The sequence below is a fragment of the Spinacia oleracea genome, chromosome 4 (genome assembly GCF_020520425.1).
Source record: "Spinacia oleracea cultivar Varoflay chromosome 4, BTI_SOV_V1, whole genome shotgun sequence".
NCBI classification, from domain to species: Eukaryota; Viridiplantae; Streptophyta; class Magnoliopsida; order Caryophyllales; family Amaranthaceae; genus Spinacia; species Spinacia oleracea.
The window spans coordinates 40,350,498-40,370,519 of NC_079490.1; the positions used below are offsets into that span (position 1 = coordinate 40,350,498).

Genomic DNA, 20,022 nt, shown 5'->3' on the forward strand with positions numbered 1-20,022 from the left:
CCACGTCTGTTCCAACTTCTTCCCGATGGTACTACACATAATTATTATCAACAATGAGTTTCATAAGTTGTTGCATCACTGACCGACCTCCCATTGTTTCAGTTTTTAACTTTTGACGAGCATTGTAAATATGTTTTACTGTAGTTAATATTCGAGGATCCAAATTCTTCAAAATAGCCATAATCATGTTTGGCTTGACATGACTAGTCGACAGTTCTTTCACTATAGACAACTGATGTGGTTTCAACTTTGCAATAATCGCACGACCCTCGTTGTAATTAGGAAGATCATGATTGTGCATACCATGACGAACAACTACACTCCATCCGCCACCAACATGCTCCTTTGCTTGAAGTCTAAAGGGACACGACATCTTTTTTGTTCCAGTAAATTTTTCCACATCTATTGCAACTTTCGACTTGCTAAGCCTATATTTTCCAGCTCTCTCACAAGTAAGGGTAGCTTTCGCCGTTCCAAAACCAAGACCATCCCCACCTTCAGACCGAGCAATGATAATAACAATATTATGCATTTTACCCACTTCAATCACCCAATCAAGCATTTCCCTTCGAGTAGCAAACACTGTAGTGGTTGTAAAAAATTCTGTATAATCAGTGGCATTCTCACTAACTTTTTCAATGTATGCACCATCCTACAAAACAAGTTTTTTTAAAGGATTTATTAAGACAAAAACAAAGGAATAAAATAAAATTCACGAATATAACGTGCTTCAATCAATTTTCAAATATCAATTACTTTGACCATCTTCTGTAATATATATGTTAATATGTGATTTTGTAAGATTCGTATCGAATATTGTTCATAATACCATTTTTTTCAATTTGTGCATAATGACATGTTCTATATTGTTCGTTGTACATGAAATCTTGTGTACTATTACATGTATTATGAGTGAAATATGGTAAACCATTTCGTCCAACGTATACAAAATATTTAATTAGGTTTTGTTCGATTTGTATGGAATATTTAGTTCTGTTATGTTCAATCTGTAGGAAATAGTAAAATCTATTTTGTTCAATCTATACGAAATAGTTTGTTCCATTATGTTCAATATATACGAAATAGTAAATTCTATTCTGTTCAATCTGTACAAAACAGAAGTGTGTATTTCATACAAGTTGCAAGAAATCACTCGAAAAAATAGAAAAAAAAAAACGAATATTACCTCAATTCCAAGGTCTTCCAAGTCAAAAAAAATCGTCCATTTCAATCCAAATATGTATTTTAATTGTATTAGGAACACGTTAAACTAAAAAAATTCAAGTTTGCGTGAAACAAAATAATACGAAAAAAAGGTAGAGAGAAAATAATAAAAGTGGGTGTTAGGGTTTTTTTCAGAATGAAAAAATGAAAGAAAAAAGGGTTGCGTCAAGTAAAAGAAGGTTGCGTTTAGCACCCCCCAAGAAATTAGATGAACTACGAATGAGAGGAGAGAGAGAAACGAGCAGTGAATTGTAAGTTGCAAAATAGGAGGAAACGAATCGTTTCAGGAGGAAACGAATCGTTTGAGATTACTGTAGATAAGCTACAGTAGGCTTGTTCCCACTTTTAAAGGTTAAAGATTGACATAAGTGTATTATTAAAATTAATGGTATTAACTATAATTTTGATAAAAATATTTAAAGGTGACAAATGTTCTAAATTCAAGATTCAAATTTGCCTCATCGCCAAGGTGGGTACATGTTATTTTTATCCCCGCAAACCATCATCAAATCTTTATTTATTAGTCAATATTAGTCAATCATCGACGTTTATTTTTGTCGTCAGACCAATCTTAAATCCAAACTCGCCCCATCATCAAGATTTGATGTTGGTTTACATAAGAAAATGTTATTTTTCACGGTTTACATATGAAAATGTTAATTTTGCACGAAATTTTATAGATACGGAGTAAGTGATATTAAAATCTTTTACAATAACATATAAACAATATTTATGTTGTTGCAAACATAATAAAAAAAACTTAATCACTTAGATTCTATGACTTAAGAAATAGTTGATTACGATATATTAGTAAATAAAAGTTAATCGACATGACCTTAAGACTTCAATAATACTCCGTATAAGAGAATAAATTATTATTCATGCTCCATATAAAAATATTACCATAACTACTCTGTATAATATTGCCAAAATTTATTTTTGATTTTTAAAATAAAGTATAGGATTTTGCCACTATTTTTTTTTTTTTCATGTCTTAAATACTTGCATGTATGTCAATAATAAAAATTCGTTACATATAGTGATGATCAAGATTCATAAGTTATCTTTGTTAGACATATTTTTTGGGTACTATTTAAAAGTATCTTTTTAGACACGTTTTTAGGGTACTATTAAAAGGTAACATCCTAATATGGTATTGAAATGAAATATATAATTCGTATACCGGATTTGTTTAATTAGGAAGGAAATAAAGAAGCGGAAAATATTTATAGGAGGTTTATTATCAACAAAATATTTAGGATTTATAATGACAATCAATAATATTTTTCCTTAATTAAAATATTTATTTAGGTATTTTTTTTAATTAAAAGAAAGGGGATCAATGAGTGACATTTATCATCACACCATTGATTTTATGTCTTTTAGTATACTCCGTATTATATAGATAAAAAGTATCTTTTTAGACATGTTTTTAGGGTACTATTAAAAGGTAACATCCCAATATGAATTCGTATAATGAATTTGTTATTAGTGATTTTGAAAAAATATTTTTTTATTAAAATAGAACTTTTATCACTATAAAATAGATAACTTTTATACATATAAAGCTAACTTTTAAGCATTTTGAGTTAACTTTTACTCCGATATATAATAAATTTATTGTAAATCATGTGCGTGCAAGACCGTTCTATAGTTGTCATGAATATTAATATAATCCTCTTTACTTTACGACAAAACATTTGGAATTCGGTACTCCAAACGTTGTTTCTAGGAAAGATGTAATTTAAAATAGAGAGCGATATAGGAAGAATAAAATTCTAATGATATGAACTATTAAATTATTCTGCATTTAGCAGTTTAGCACCTCCATTTTAAATTATTGTAACTAAACATGTCAACTTTGTCAATTAAATTAAGATAATAGTGAACCAAAAGCAAATATGACCCTATACTTTAGAGCCTTGAGGTAGAGGGAGCATACATGAACTTGTCACGAAAATTACAAATTTCTGGCTTGTGAGCCCTTATGCAGTGCAATATGAAGAACACAATTCTTGGATTAGTGAGGTCAGGTCACAGAAAAATTGTGTAAATTAATTCATCCAAACTCTGTCTGTGTACCTGGATTGTGACAAAAATAAGTATCAATAAAAACACGCGAGCTCAACTACTGAGTCTTTGTATCATTACAAGATTTAGTATATGTTTTCTTTTCACGAGTTTGCTCTGGAATCCATCTAGAGATCGTTCGTGTTTCTATATCGTAATTCTTCAAGCATACCGGAGAATTAGTGTCGTTAGTGTTATTATTGCCCAAAACATGTAAAACTAGCAATGTCTTAGCAACGCCACCACAAAGCCGAATTGTACCATACAAATCAGACCATAACTTTAGCCGTCCACTAGAATTACCACTATCTTTTCTTCCTGATAGTACAAGAATTGCATATTCTGAATGGACCAAGGCTGGATGGTGGCGATAAGCAACATAATCAACTCCATATTGAGATCCTGACTTCACAACCCAGTTATTCATTCTTAGATGAGTGTATGCTTTGAAAAACTCGGGAAACATTTCAATTTCTGAAATTATCAAGCGCCACAACTCTTCATAAGTTTTCACAACGCCATCGCCTCCCTCAATCTTCAAACATTTCAACATATAGCACAAATAGAAAGCCTCTTGTAAAGTAAGTTCATACCAATGTTTATCCTTCTGACTGGCTCGGCCAAAACATGCACGGTTCAGAAGCTCAGATTGTTCTGTATCTGCTTTAAACAAAACCCTGCTTCCAAATAACAACCCCTTGCAATCTGATGTGGTTAGGCATGTTTGAAGTGCTAATACAATTTCTGACATTGGTTCTGCAAGGGCTTTTGCTTCAGCACCCTTCCCCTTCCATCTTGGACCCATCAAGTCTCTCTTCAGAATAAGAGTTCAGTCACGTGCATTCACTACTAGCTATTCAAAAATCACAATCTTGAACAGACATCCAATTCATCTAGCTGCAAATGGACAAAGCATTCAAAGTACATTAACGTTTACGGCTTTAGATTATAAATCACCAGCAACTAAAATTAATGTGAGAAAATTAAACATTGAAATACAGATTTCAAACTTATATCATCAGCAAACAAGATTAGTAGCAGGTAGGCAATCATACATACTAAAACAAGTCTCCAAGGATAGAAGTGCTAATTGCCTAAAACATAACAACTTACAAGTTACAACCATCTAATGCAACTCCACATCTTAAACTCCTCTCAACAATCCACAATCTAGGATAAAATATACTCCAGCACCAAATGATTCAGAATTAGAGCCAAGCACCCCAAAATCTAAATCCTTGAAAGTGGAGATGATAAAGAAGACAACTTTTTGTGACTTTACTCCACGTTCCTCCAAATTATACTAAATGCACAATCCAACCAAAATCCACACCATAACCTAAAGGACCAAATTTGATTGCCTAATATAAGTATGAACTATCCAATATAAATCCATCACATTGAAAACAATCCAGTTAATCATATGAATTTGTCAGTTGGTCTAACAAGTTATCTTCTTAATTGACTAATTTATTTTTTAAGTTTTTAATTACCCTTTTTTGTGGAAATATCAATAGACTACTCTAAAGTCCAATCAATGAATTCTTATAAGTGGAAAACAGAAAGTTAACAGTATGCTGAGCCTGGCAGGCAGGTTAATTGTGGTTAGAGGATATTAGGCAGGTGAACACCAGGTGAGGTGAGGCGAGGCGTGGCGCGTAGGTGAGGCGAGGGCGCAAGTATCGAGGTAGAACCGTCATCGGCTTCTTGCTAATTTAAAGCTTGGTTTCAACAGAGATATCCAATTTCATTAATTTGGAAAAATCCGATGGCCTGACAGTATTAAATTAAGATTCAGGTGAGCGAGGGTGTGAGGCTGACAGGCAAGATAAGTTTAAGTTTGGCAATAATTCTCATTCCCCATAATTTTTGAATTCAGTAATTCACACTTAGCCTTTTAGCTTCATTCTAAAACATTCAAAAAAGTTCACCCTAGGCCAAAATTTTGCAATCGAGGAACATTTATTTTATACCCTGTAACAACTAACAACGCGTATATAAAGTACTTAACTATTACCAAAAGAGACACTTATCTCTATAATATAAATAAATAAATTAACAAAACTCCTTTAAACACACTATTGAAAGTGAAGGCGTGTAAAACATTATATATCCTCCGTTATTCACGCTTGTTGCAAACAAATTTCCTTATTGGAATCCTAATTATGCTTTGTTAGTCACAACTTACAAGTATGAAAAGACTCATCATTTCCTGTTCTCCCTTGTTAATTTGGTTCTTTTTAAATAAACGCATTGTAGTGACTAGTGAGAAGATGCTAACATAGTTAAGCTCTATTTTGTTCACTTTATTTCCACTTATTTCAAGAAAAACACATTCAGTTATTTCCACTTATAAGATAAGTTCAGGAAAAAAACAAGTTAAAATCAAGTGAATAGAACACCCTTAATAATCCAACCAATAATTTAGCCAAATATTTTTGATGTCACGACAATGATGACCTACGAATCAACAGTTTCAGAAGAATAATCCTGAATTCCTTTCATAATTTTAAACATTTTTATATTACAATGCATGAAACAATTACCTATAAATACCTTTTTGAACAAACAATGCTTATTCGTACAAAAGTTAACGATTGCCATACCTTGCAAGTTCGGTCTAAAACGACACAAAGCACGTGGATCAAACTGTAAAAAAATTTGAAATGAAAAACCAAAACAATCTCATCTTATTTATCCGAGAACATAGACAAAAGCTCGGGGCCAGCTAGCTATTCTTGGGAATCAAAAGGCCTAACCTGATCTATCTCCAAAATCCAACCAAGAGCTATGCGCCTATGCATATTGTCACAGGTAACTTGCAGGAATCAAATGAGTCGGTACTATCAATTCATCTCCAATTTCAATTACACCAGTCTCTTCGAATTTCGAAAGTTCGTATACAAAGACTACGACAGGTGAACCAGTATACCACCTATGAAAAAACCATTTCCCATCTGAATCTTCATCAAAACATTTACCCAACCCAGTCATATGTTCTATACTTGTATCATGTTGCAACCCTAAAATAGAACTCCATTGTTGTAACTATCTGTCACTATTTCTTTCTGACTATAGCTCAAAAACCAAATTCAATCGATCGATAAAGGCAGCAAAATCGAATATTATAAACCCTAAAATTGCGCAATGTAAATAGCTAAAACTGAGAGAATAAATTAAAATCGACAAATTTAACTACAAAATCATAAAATCAAAATTGATCTAAAATCAAAATTAGAAACAAACTAGCAACAGCGTACCATATATTAAGAGGTAGTGAGCCAGTTTGGGTGGCCGGTGTTTCTCCAGCATACAAAACTAAAATATGGGAGACAACGGCGGCTGTTGTTTGCACTGAGTGACTGAGCAGCGCGGTAGCGGCAAGTTGAACCGGAAGAGGGAGATAGAAACAGAAATAGACGGGAGAGGAACGATTAGAGATTCAATTCCGCTTGCATGGACCCGGTCCACCATTAAGGTTATCATGGACCAGGGTAATTAGGTAATTTGCAGCGCTGAACCGTTTGAAATCACGTGTTCCAAAATAACAGAATGCGCGAAACCCTAAAATTGAAATCTCTCTCCTCCAGCAGCAGCTTCTCTCTCTTACAGCAACTTCTCTCTCCTCCAACAGCTTCTCTCTCTTCGAGCTTCAACAATGGAGGACGATTTAATCGATTTGAATATCGATTTAAATCGCGCAATAGAAGAAAAATTGTATAATTATGACGGTAATATTCGAATCCTAATAACTAACTACGAAGAAAATTATAGTAACTTTCATACTCATTGAGTAATTATTATTATTTTAGAAAACTTTGAGAATCATAGAGAAGTATATGATGTTGAAGATGAAGATGAAGGCACATCTCAGCAAGTTATGGTTGCAAATCAATGTATTGAAGAAGGTATGATATAGTATCTTTTAATATATATATAGTAACTGTTATATTGATATAGTTAACATATTATAATTGCAGTAGTGTAACTAACATAGAAAGAGGAATTATATTTAACGCAGAGTAACTATAACATACAAAGAGAAACTATGTTTAATGTAGAGTAACTATCTCATATAGACAGGACTTATAGTAACTGTAGAGTAACTATAAACTATGGAGACTAACTATATAAAATGAAGAGTAACTATCACATATAAAGAAGAACTATATACTGTAGAGTAACTATCACATATAAACAAGAGTTATATAAGTGTGAGTAACTATAATATATAAACAGTAACTATATAAAATAAAGAGTAACTATCACATATAATGATAACTATATTTAAAATAAAGTAACTATAATTTATGAATGGTAACTATATTAATTATAGAGTAAGTATGTTAAATATAGAGTAACTATTACATGTAAAGAGTAACTATATGAACTGTAGAGTAACTATAACAATCAATAGATCTTAAGTAACAATGTTAAATATAGAGTAACTATAACATATAAAAAGTAACTATATAAAATGCAGAGTAACTATCACATATAAAGAAGAACTATATACTGTAGAGTAACTATAACTTATAAAAAGGAGTTATAGTAACTATAATATATAAACATTAACTGTATAAAATGAAGAGTAACTATCCCATATAATGATAACTATATTTATAATAAAGTAACTATAATTTATGAAAGGTAACTATATTAATTATAGAGTAACTTCACATAACGAAATAATCTATATAAGCAATAAACTACATTTAACTTATAGTAACTATAACATATAAAGAGTAACTATATTAACTGTAGAGTAACTATAACAATCAATAGATCCTAAGTAAGTATGTTAAATATAGAATAACTATTACATGTAAAGAGTAACTATATGAACTGTAGAGTAACTATAACAATCAATAGATCTTAAGTAACAATGTTAAATATAGAGTAACTATAACATATAAAAAGTAACTATATAAAATGAAGAGTAACTATCACATATAAAGAAGAACTATATACTGTAGAGTAACTATAACATATAAAAAGGAGTTATATTAACTGTGAGTAACTATAATATATAAACAGTAACTGTATAAAATGAAGAGTAACTATCCCATATAATGATAACTATATTTATAATAAAGTAACTATAATTTATGAAAGGTAACTATATTAATTATAGAGTAACTTCACATAACGAAATAATCTATATAAGCAATAAACTACATTTAACTTATAGTAACTATAACATATAAAGAATAACTATATTAACTGTAGAGTAACTATAACAATCAATAGATCCTAAGTAACTATGTTAATTATATAGTAACTATAAAATATAACGAGTAACTATATAAATATTAAGAGTAACTATCACATTTAATGATAACTATATTTGTATTTGTACAGGTTCAATAATACATTCAATTGATACAAACCACAACATCTTTGAAAATCCAAATAATGAGCAGGAAGAAAACATTGATAAAGAATTAGATGGCAGTTTAATTGGAGAAGCAAGGAAAATAACCGATGAGATTTATGATCTATATTGCAAACATGCTGCTATTATTGGTTTTAGTGTACGAAAAGGGAAGAATAGATATAAAGAAGGAACCACAATTGTTAATGGAAAATACTTCTACTGCTCTGCTGCTGGAATAAGAGACCCTCCTAAAAACAAAGAACTCAAAAATGAAGATGATCAATCAGATGCAAAAAAGAAAGAAAGGAGAAAGAGGGTTATGATAACAAGAACAAAATGTCAAGCTCAAATATTTGCAAAGAAGAATGAAAATAGAGATTTTGAAATAGAAAAGCATGTAGTGGTACATAATCACCCATTGACAAGAGAAATAAGTAATTATCTCCACCGATCGGAACGATAAATGACAGAACCTAAAAAAGAAGCTATTGAGGCAATGTCAGAATGTGGTCTAAGACCAATGGAGTCTTATAGGTATATGTCAACAGAAACTGGCGGAGACGACTGTGTAGGTCATACGATGATTGATCATCTAAACTACTGCTACAAGTTAAAAATGAAGCAAATTGATGGCAAGGATTCACAAACACTAGTGAACAAACTGTATGACATACAATCAATAGATCCCGAGTTCTTTTTCAGAGTAAGACTCAATGCTGAAGGAAAAGTCGAGTGCCTATTTTGGAGGGATTCTATGATGAGAGAAGATTACAAAATATATGGAGATGTTCTAGTTTTTGATACTACATTCAGAACCAATAAGTACAATCTCATATGTGCTCCATTTGTTGGTATCAATAACCATTGGAAAAACACAATGTTTGCTTGTGCTTTCATTGGGGATGAAACCACAGAATCTTTCGTTTGGGTGTTTGAAACTTTTCTGAAGGCTATGGGAGGAAAGCACCCTATATCAATTTTCACTGATCAAGATGCAGCTATTGCTGCTGGAATAGAACAGGTACCTCTTCATATATTATAGTTACTATTTTGACAATATAGTAACTCTTTATAAAATATAGTTACTATTTTAACAATATAGTATCTCTTTATAAAATATAGTTACTATTTTGACAATATAGTAACTCTTAATTCAATATAGTTACTATTCTAAAATTATAGTAACACTTTATAAAGTATAGTTACTATTTTGACAATATAGTAACACTTTATAAAGTATAGTTACTATTTTGAAAATATAGAAACTCTTATTAAAATATAGTTAATATTTTGACAATATAGTAATTCTTTATAAAGTATAGTAACTCTTTATAAAATATAGTTACTATTTTGTGGAACTATATATATTCATTATTGTTTTTCAGGTTTTTCCTTCTTCAAGACACAGGTTATGCTTGTGGCACTTGAGTAAAAATGCAAACAGTAGGTTTGGTTTATTGAAGTCTGATAAAAACTTCAAAAACGCATTCTACAAGTGTTTAAGTGGGTGTATAACACCAAATGATTTTGAAGAAACTTGGAAATCTATGATCAACACTTTTAAGCTGGAAAAAGATGACTGGTTCAACAGATTGTATGGTCTTAAAGAAAAATGGTGTACAGCTTTAAGTAAAGATTTTTTTTCTGCCGGTATACTTTCTTCACAAAGAAGTGAAAGTACAAACCATGCTGTTGGTTTTAAAGCAAATAAAAGTACAACATTAACAGAGTTCTATAGTATTTTTCAAGCTACAATAAATCGATGGAGAAAAACCGAAGAAAAAGACGACTTTGACTGTACAAGGGGAATACCAACTTCAGAGCTAAGTATGAGTGCTATATTAAAACAGGCAGCAAATGTATACACGATAACACTTTTTCGTGATTTTGAAGAAGAGTTCAAGCTTTCTGTGGCAAGTAGTACAATGTTCAAGGGAAGTGTAGGAAGAACAGTGTTTTTTGAAGTGTGGATAGAAGGAATAACAGGTAAAAAAACTATAAATCTTTATTTATTATTTAGAGTAGATGTTCTTTTGAATAATATTACATTATATGTAAATAATCTAACAGGATCAAGGCAAGAAGTTCAATACAAAATGGAAGATTCAACCGTCACTTGCACATGCAAAAACTTTGAAGAATCTGGATGGTTGTGCTTCCATTGTTTAAGAATATTGCATATACATTCAATCAATACAATTCCAGATCGTTACATAACAACAAGATGGACTAGATATGCAAAGAAACAGATATGGGAAAGGGTTGATACAATAAAAAGGGAGAAAGGTGAAATCAACAATTTTACTGGTTGGAGATTACATATGATCAGAAGGTAATTTTTTCAATATACATTAGTTCATTTTCATATATTTACAATTACAGTTGATATTTTACTTAACACTTAAACTCTATACCACAGATACTATAACTTAATTTTGAAAGGGCATAAGATAGCAAAGGCCAGAAAATTTATCGAGGAGAAGTTTAAAATGGATAATAAAGCAGTTGATGAAATCATAAAAAAGGAAGAAGAAAGGAAGGCAAAAGAAGAAGCTGCAAAGATAGCAGAACAAGAAAAGGCAAAAGCTGAAGCACAACGAGAAACACAAGACGGGGAATCAACTAATTCTGAAATAACAATTGTGCTTGATCCTGATCGTGCTAATACTAAAGGAAAGAGTAAGAAGAGAATAAAGGGTCAATATGACAATTACAAGCAGCCATCAAAGAAAGGAAAAAAGAAACACAAAGAATTTGGATCCAAGACACCCAATATTCAATTATTTACACCTAAAGAACAACTATTTTAGTGATGTTCTTGTTTTATTATCATATACAGTTACTTCAACATTTTTAAACAAATTTATTGAGTGTTTATACTATAGTTCTCCTTTACAATACATAGTTACTATACATTCAGTATAGTAACTCTTTATAAACACACAATTTTTATTTATAGTAACTCGTTATAAAATAGTTACTATTTTGACAATATAGTATCTCTTAATACAATATAGTTACTATTCTGAAAATATAGTAACTCTTTATAAAATATAGTTACTATTTTGACAATATAGTAACTCTTAATAAAATATAGTTACTATTCTGATAATATAGTAACTCTTTATAAAATATACTTACTTTTTTTACAATATAGTAACTTTTTATAAAATATAGTTACTATTTAAAAAATATAGTAACTCTTAGAACAATATAGTTACTATTCTAAAAAAATATAGTAACGTTTTTTATGCAATCAAAATGACTTATAGTAACTATATGTTACTCAAAAATAAAATACCATAAAAAAGAGAGTAATTGTATCTTATTAAAGATAACTATATCTGTAAGATAGTAACTATTTGAATTTATACACAAAATTATTCACTTTTTATATATACCAACTCTTCACATTTAGTGGTCACCCTTCTTTACATATAGTAACTCTATATAAAATATAGTTACTATTTTGATAATATAGTAACTTTCGTTATGCCATCATATGACTTACAAATTTATAAGAGTAACTATATTTGAAGAAAGGTAACTATTTCATTCAAATAGAAACTATATTTAAAATAAGTAAATTGAACAATATCACACAAATACTGCAAAAGTTATAATTACTCTCATATATCAAACAATTAAAAATCATTGAGAGTAACTATATCAAACTTAGAATTCGACTACATACAAACACAAAAAATTATTTGAACAGTAACTATATCAAACTTAGAATTGTACATTCTAAGTAGTAATTCGACTACATACAAACACAAAAAATTAAATTGTTTTTTCAGCAATAATTATTAACCACGTGAAGCACCTCGTCCACGTGCCTTCCCGCGTCTGCCTCCTCGGGTGCGTCTCCCGCCTTTGCCACGTCCTTTCCCTTCAACATTGACATCTGTCTCAGCTTCATCTTCTGTTTCAACATGTTTGGATTTCCTTGCTGAACTATTTCTTGCAACAATTTCAATTTTTGAAGCATCATTCATGTATTTCTGCGTCAACTCTTCCCTTTGTTTAATTAGGGCATCCAAAACATCTTGTTTCCTGTATTTCCTGAATGCAACCATTCGTTTCAGATATTCATCTCTGTAACAATTCAAATCTGACAACACAATGGTGCCACAAATACAAGCCCTGAGAAACTTCCTGAAATCTTCCTGCAAATATTTGAACAGTAACTATTAGAATAAAAACAGTAACTATGATAACAAAACAATAACTATAAAGAATGAAAAGAAAAATATGAATAACATTAATTATTTTTAACACAAAAACTTACATCTGCCAAGGGATCAAAGTCAAAAATCCCAACACCATCTTGTACCGTTTCAACACCATGAAAAACCATCATTAACATCATCAAATAGACACAACAGTCTTTGTCATAAGCACGTCGCTTCCAATTACCACCGACCGGGATAAATTTGAAGCTTTTAATATCTTCATGATGAATGTTATCCATATTTTTCAGTAGTTTTTCCAATGAAGAACACTGTACAAAACATATAGTAGGTATTATCAACATATAGTAACCTTTGAAATCATATAGTAACTATTACCAACATATAGTAAGAATTAAAATCATATAGTAACTATTAAAATCATATAGTAACTATTACCAGTTGGTTAAAAATCATATAGTAACTATTAAAATTATATAGTAACCATTAAAATCATATAGTAACTATTAAAATCATATAGTAACTATTAGAATCATATAGGAACCATTAAAATCATATAGTAACCATTACCAACATATAGTAACCTTTGGAATCATATAGTAACTATTTTATAACGATAGTAACTATTTTAAAAACATAGTTACTGTTTTAAACAAATAGTAACCTTGTCAAAAATATAGTTCCTCTAAAAAAGAAAGACTAATATAAAGGTAACTATAACATTTATAGAGTAACTACAACAACAAAAAAGGTAACTATGAAAAAAACTTACCAAGACAGAATAAGCTTTCTTCCTTTGTTCCATCTCTTTTGGTTCCAGAAGCATATTATCAAAGAAATAGACACTTTTGTCTTTCATACTAATGACAAACAGGTAATAATGCTTCGGGTCTTCAATTAGAACAGGAGCAAAAATCTATATAAAAAAGAAAAACAACAGATTACAACTACAAGAAAGGAGACAAAAAAAAGAAGATAATATGGTTATATAAAGAAAATATAAATCATACCATATTACAATCTTTCAACGATTGAACTCCATTTACATCTTTCACACCATAATTAAGACAAACACACAATTCAGACAAGATTTTTTCATTGCCTGGTTTCTCAATCAAATCAGCAACATATTTCTGCAAATCAATATTAAAAGAAAAATTAAACAAAGGCCAAAAAAATTTAAAATAATTAACATTTTATATTATTAAAAATATAACTTACACAATATGTGCCACCTAAAAACAGATTCTGAGGAGAACCAGCAGGATTCCTTTCATTTTCATTCAATAAAAAAGCCCAAGCTTCAATATGAATCAAAAGAATATCAAATGTGGAAGGAAGGGTCCACATGTCATCTCTTCCTACCGCAATAAAATGATTGTATTCTATAACTTTATCACTGAAAAACATAAAAAAGAAACAATAAATATGTCAGAAGAATTATAAAGGTTACTATAATAAATAAAAGGTAACAATAGAATATAAAAGGTAAATATAGTAAACAAAAGGATACTATAGTATACAAATAGTAACTATATTATATGAAAGGTTACTATAAAGTTAGGGCAACAACTTCACTTTTAAGAAAGGTAACTATATTATATGAAAGGTAACTATATTATATGAAGGGTTACTATAAATAATAAAAAGTAACTATATTATATGAAAGGTAACTACATTATATGAAAGGTAACTATATTATATGAAAGGTAACTATAATATATGAAAGGTAACTATAATATATGAATGGTAACTATATTATTTGAAAGGTAACTATAAATTATTAAATGAGAAAACTTCTACTTACTTAGTCAAAATACCCTCTCCATCAGTCAGAGCAGCAAAGTCCACAGCTTCTTGAACAAATGCTGGAAGATGCCTCATTAAATCTTCAAATGCTATCATAAACGGAGACATAAACATCACATTTTCCTCTATGCCATAGACACTGACATTCACTCTTGATACAGCATGGTTGTTAATGATGCATTTTTGAAATCCAGCCCACACGCGCTCATATTCTTCTATTTCTTCATCATCATCCTCCGTAATTTCTTTATCTTTGCTTTTCAAAGAATCAAGAACTGCATTTATTTGAGTGTCAGGATCAACTTCTCGAATAATTGCTTCGGTAGATGTTGTTGCATCAACAACAGCAGCTGTAACAACTGCAGGCTCAGTTGGAACAACGGCAGAAGGTTGAGGGGCAGCAGTAACAACTGGATTGTTACTTGAACCAAAAATGTCATCCCAACCATTTGGTAGATTCTTCACCAACTGATGAATCTCCACCAACTCATCAACCATCTTTTGATAAGTGGAATTTTCCAAAATATCATCGCCATGGTTCTGCGAAGGCATTGAAGCCTTTAATTTGAACAGCTCTTCAGCATGGATGGCTGAAACTACATCCAGATCTCTCTTCATCAACAACCACTGACCATGAAAATCCTAATAACAAAATACATAAATTTAAATATGGAACATAATATGAAAATTTAACTAAAAATACAAAAAATATTATAAGAAAAGGTATCTATAGTATATAAAGATAACTGTATAAAAGTTAACTATAGTATATGAAAAGTAACTATAGAATATAAAAGATAACTATAGAAAATAAAAGATAACTATAGTATATAAAAGATATCTATAGTATACACAAGATAACTATAGTACATAAAACATATAGTAACTATTTATACCATATAGTAACTGTTTAAAACATATAGTTACTATTTGTTAAAACAAAGTAATGGTAACATAGTATGTGAAAGATAACTATAGTACAGAAAAGATAACTATAGAATATAAAAGATAATTATATATACCTACATTTACTAAACCAAAGATAATGATAACAATAGTGTATAAAAGATAACTATAGCATATAAAAAATAACTATACTATATATTGACAAATATATCAATAATAAAATAAACTTACATCAGTGGCTTTAGAGAAAATTTCTTCATCTGTAGGATGAGAATTAGGGATTTCAAACTGAAGAATCCTAGGACGCCGACTTGGAATTCGACGCCCAACATAGGGCTGTTCAGCTCTTCCCCCACTGCTGCCTGCTTCATTTTCTTTCGAAATAGATTTGATTTGGGTCAAATCTATTTGACCATCAACAAAAACAAACTTTTTGGAAATTGGATACTTCCCCTTCTCCAATATACCAGAACCATATAATGCACTCATATTGGCATTTTCAGCATGAATCCGATCGGTTACCATCTTCGATGTCCAATGCTGAATAAGAGGTAATTGATCAGGAATACCACTGGAATTCCTAAACTTAATCCTCTGAAAATACACAAGTTGCAAAAACACAACACAGCCTCCAAATGTCTTTTGATCTTTGCCTTTCAATAAACTATTTTTAAATTTCACTGTTTCCTCACATAATACGTCAAGAACGTATTTACACCAATTGTATTTGGAAATCATTTTAGGATCTTCCAAAGCCTTAGCCAATCTCAAATCTACAGTCCTATTGGCTGTTGGAGTAAAAAATGTAGAGAAAGCAACAAAAACAAATAATTGTTTAAACAGATCACCACCATCTGTCAACAATTTAATCTTGTCCTCAAGCAACCTTATAGGAATTTGAGCATTGACCTCTTCAAAACCGAACTCTTTTCTCCACTTGATCTTCAAATCAAAATCAGGATTAGTGGAATTGCGCCCACGTTTAACCCCTTCAACCTCCAGCTCAGAAAGGGGGAGCATAAACAAATCGTACACATCATAATCAGTGATTTCAAATTTCTTGGAATCACTGATTGTAAACAGAGAACTCACACCATCAAAGCACTTGATGCACCAGTACATCATCTGAGTGTTTTTTCGACTTAATTGAAGGCCTAACAATCCTCCAAACCCTATCTCTTGAACAGCTGCCTTTTGATCAGGAGAGAAGTCTTTAATTAATTTACACAATGATCCTCCTGAACATTGTGTATCAAAATTAAACCTGAAAAAAATGAATAATGAAAGTAAGTCAGCTTTATATATCATATAGTAACTATTTAGAACATATAGTAACTGTTTAAAACATGTAGTAACTATTAGAAACATATAGTTACTATTTAGAAAATATAGTAACTGTTTAAAACATATAGTAACCTTTCAAATAATATAGTACCTATACTACACATAGAACCTATTTATAACATATAGTAATTATTTAGAAGATATAGTAACTGTTTAAAACATAAAGTAACTATTTAGAACATATAGTAACCTTTGATATAGTCAATATTGTAAACATAGTACACATAGAACCTATTTAGAACATATAGTAACTGTTTAAAACATATAGTAACCTTTGGAGTCATATAGTAACTATTGTAAACATAGTACACATAGAACCTATTTAGAACATATTTCAAAACATATAGTAACTATTTAAAACATATAGTAACCTTTGGAATCATATAGTAACTATTTAAAACATGTAGTAACCTTTGGAATCATATAGTAACTGTTTACAACATATAGTAACCTTTGGAATCATATAGTAACTGTTTACAACATATAGTAACTATTTTAAAAAATATAGTAACTATTTAGAACATAGTAACTATTTTGAACATATAGTAACTATTTAGAACAATTAACTAAATTAAACTAACACTTACACGATAGGCAGGCCATCAGCGCCAACTTCTTTCAAAACTTGTGAATGAAGTTGATGAGATTCAGGCTGTGGAACGTCAACCAGAGAAGAATTTTGTAAAACTAGTTGATTAGGTTGTTCTTCTTCAATTGGTTCTTTTTCAGATACAAGCGCAATTGCTTTTGATTTCGGACTGCCAGCCTTTTTGTTCTTCTTTATAGACACAGATTCCTTAGCAACTGAAACAAAACAATTATAAAACAAAATATTACTATATAGTAACCATTACAATCACATAGTAACCAATAAAATCATATAGTAACCTTTCAAATAATATAATAAATACATAAACATAAAGTATCCATTTAAATCAGATAGTAGCTATTTATTAGACATAGTAACTGTTTAATTTTATAATAACATTTAAGAAAGATAGTAACTATTTATAACACATAGTTACTGTTTTAAAGTTATATTTACTTTCTAAAAACGATAGTAACTATTTATAACACATAGTTCCTATTTTAAAGTTTATTTACTTTCTAAAAACACAGTAACTATTTATAACACATATTTACTGTTTTAAAGTTATATTTACTTTCTAAAAAAGATAGTAACTAATTATAACACATAGTTACTATTTTAAAGTTAATTTACTTTCTAAAAAGACAGTAACTATTTTAAAAACATAGTTACTGTTTTAGAAATATAGTAACCTTTTAAAAATATAATTACTCTAAAAAACTACGAACAAACCAGTCACTAATAAAAACACTTAAAAACTTCGTAACATAAAATAAAAAGTAACTATATCTTTGAAACAGTAACTTCAAACAAAAACCACAAACATTTCAATAATTCAAAATCAAACAAAAAATAAGTTCGAATTACTAGAAATTTCTTCAGAAACAGCAAATAAAAGGTAACTATATCTTTGAAACAGTAACTGCATGAAACACTAAACCTAATTTCAGCAAAAACCACAAACATTTCAATAATTCAAAATCAAACAAAAAATAAGTTCGAATTAACAGGAATTTCTTCAGAAACAGCAAATAAAAGGTAACTATATCTTTGAAACAGTAACTGCATAAAACACTAAACCTAATTTCAGCAAAAACCACAAACATTTCAATAATTCAAAATCAAACAAAAAATAAGTTCGAATTACCAGGAATTTCTTCAGAAACAGCATTTGGCCTTCTTCCTCGCCTTCGAGGAGCTTCAACAGCCATTTCAGCGACGGAATTGTCGAATTCAAGTTTCTTCGCTGCCGGTTTCTTCGCTGCCGGATTCTTCGGTGCCGCTTTCTTCACCATTTTTTAGAAAAAAGAAGATCGGAAGAGTAATTTGATGCAAATGGATGAAAATAATCACTGAAATTAAATTTGAAATGGAGAGAGAAATTCAGAGAGAAGTTGGGAAACAGTTTAGAGAGAGAAGTTGAGTGAGAAGTTCAAAAGCCGGGAAAAAGGAAATTAAAAAAAAAACATATATATAATTAGGAAAGCACGTGACAGTTACAAACAACTTCTCGCACGCAACAACGCAAAGACTATAATACCCTGGTCCATAGCATGGACCAGGTTTACTATAGTGTAATTTAGAGTATTCCAGTTTGTCACTCACGAAGAAGTTTTAGCTTCAATTGGCTTTTGCCTTTTTTTTTTTTTTTTTTTTTTTTTTTTTTATAAGGAAAAAAAACCAAGTTAACCCCTTTGAAAGGAAAACCTAACTCATCCTTTCGGATGATGAGGGAAAGGGAATGATCAAAAGACGAAAACCACAGTGACATAATAGGACAAGAGTTTCCTTTTGCCGCCAAGAAATCCGCCGCTTGATTGGCTTCCCGATAACAAATAGTGACAGAAAATGAATCCAAATTTGATAAATCCCGACTAGCATCCTCAACGAGCCCACTAATCTCCCACGGGACCTGCCAAATCTTGTTCATTGAATTGACCACCACCAAATTATCCCCTTCAATAATGAGATTTTTGCACCCCATTGCCACCGCACTTTTGATTCCTTCTCGAAGTGCCGAAACTTCAGCAAATAGGATGGAGTCCTCCGGGTGAAGAGCCTTGGCTCCCGCCACTAACAATGCTCCCTTCTCATCGCGAATAATAAACCCCAAACTTTTGGTAGAAGTTCCTCTTTTGGCACCATCGAAATTTAATTTGAAGAAACCGGTAGGAGGACGGTTCCACGCCACTTGCTTTTTAGCATGACTAACACTTTTTTTAGGAATAGAGGAAGGATAATCTTGCTCTTCGACTGTAGACCACATCTTTATGTGGTGTTAATGATTAAGCAACTAATTTCTGTGACTGATCTTGATTCATTTCTAAACACTATTGCATTTCTAGTATACCAGATATACCACCAAACTGTAGCTATTTTTTCTATGGAAGCCCACCCCAAGGAATCCTTAATGTGAATTAAGTTATCAATCAATGATTTATCGGGATCAGGGGAAGTGAGACACCAACCATGTGAATGGTTGAGATGGCTAAGCAGATCCTCTCCAAATG

General features: G+C 30.6%; 5 protein-coding genes across 5 annotated transcripts; 1 reads left to right on the plus strand and 4 right to left on the minus strand.

Moving 5' to 3' along the window:
* Nucleotides 1-31: 31 nt before the first annotated feature.
* LOC110795913 (uncharacterized) lies at nt 32-765 on the minus strand. Its single transcript, XM_056841658.1, has 2 exons — nt 757-765; nt 32-652 (listed from the first exon to the last, which is right to left on the minus strand). The coding sequence occupies exons 1-2, from the start codon at nt 763-765 to the stop codon at nt 32-34; spliced, it is 630 nt and encodes a 209-aa protein (XP_056697636.1).
* A 2,459-nt stretch (nt 766-3,224) lies between these two features.
* On the minus strand, nt 3,225-6,834 carry LOC110798224 (tRNA-splicing endonuclease subunit Sen2-1-like). The gene is made up of 2 exons (XM_022003400.2): nt 6,555-6,834; nt 3,225-4,191 (listed from the first exon to the last, which is right to left on the minus strand). Exon 2 carries the CDS (start codon nt 4,097-4,099, stop codon nt 3,353-3,355), a length of 747 nt encoding a protein of 248 aa, XP_021859092.1. The 5' UTR covers nt 4,100-4,191; nt 6,555-6,834; the 3' UTR covers nt 3,225-3,352.
* A 2,589-nt stretch (nt 6,835-9,423) lies between these two features.
* Nucleotides 9,424-11,597, plus strand: LOC130459573 (protein FAR1-RELATED SEQUENCE 5-like). Its single transcript, XM_056827023.1, has 4 exons — nt 9,424-9,692; nt 10,057-10,657; nt 10,742-11,003; nt 11,091-11,597. The coding sequence occupies exons 1-4, from the start codon at nt 9,426-9,428 to the stop codon at nt 11,479-11,481; spliced, it is 1,521 nt and encodes a 506-aa protein (XP_056683001.1). The 5' UTR covers nt 9,424-9,425; the 3' UTR covers nt 11,482-11,597.
* A 691-nt stretch (nt 11,598-12,288) lies between these two features.
* LOC130460096 (uncharacterized) lies at nt 12,289-13,063 on the minus strand. Its single transcript, XM_056827754.1, has 2 exons — nt 12,963-13,063; nt 12,289-12,840 (listed from the first exon to the last, which is right to left on the minus strand). The coding sequence occupies exons 1-2, from the start codon at nt 13,041-13,043 to the stop codon at nt 12,481-12,483; spliced, it is 441 nt and encodes a 146-aa protein (XP_056683732.1). The 5' UTR covers nt 13,044-13,063; the 3' UTR covers nt 12,289-12,480.
* An 805-nt stretch (nt 13,064-13,868) lies between these two features.
* LOC130471486 (uncharacterized) lies at nt 13,869-18,986 on the minus strand. Its single transcript, XM_056841659.1, has 6 exons — nt 18,660-18,986; nt 17,511-17,727; nt 15,811-16,843; nt 14,672-15,315; nt 14,086-14,263; nt 13,869-13,997 (listed from the first exon to the last, which is right to left on the minus strand). Exons 1-6 carry the CDS (start codon nt 18,805-18,807, stop codon nt 13,869-13,871), a joined length of 2,349 nt encoding a protein of 782 aa, XP_056697637.1. The 5' UTR covers nt 18,808-18,986.
* Nucleotides 18,987-20,022: the final 1,036 nt, after the last annotated feature.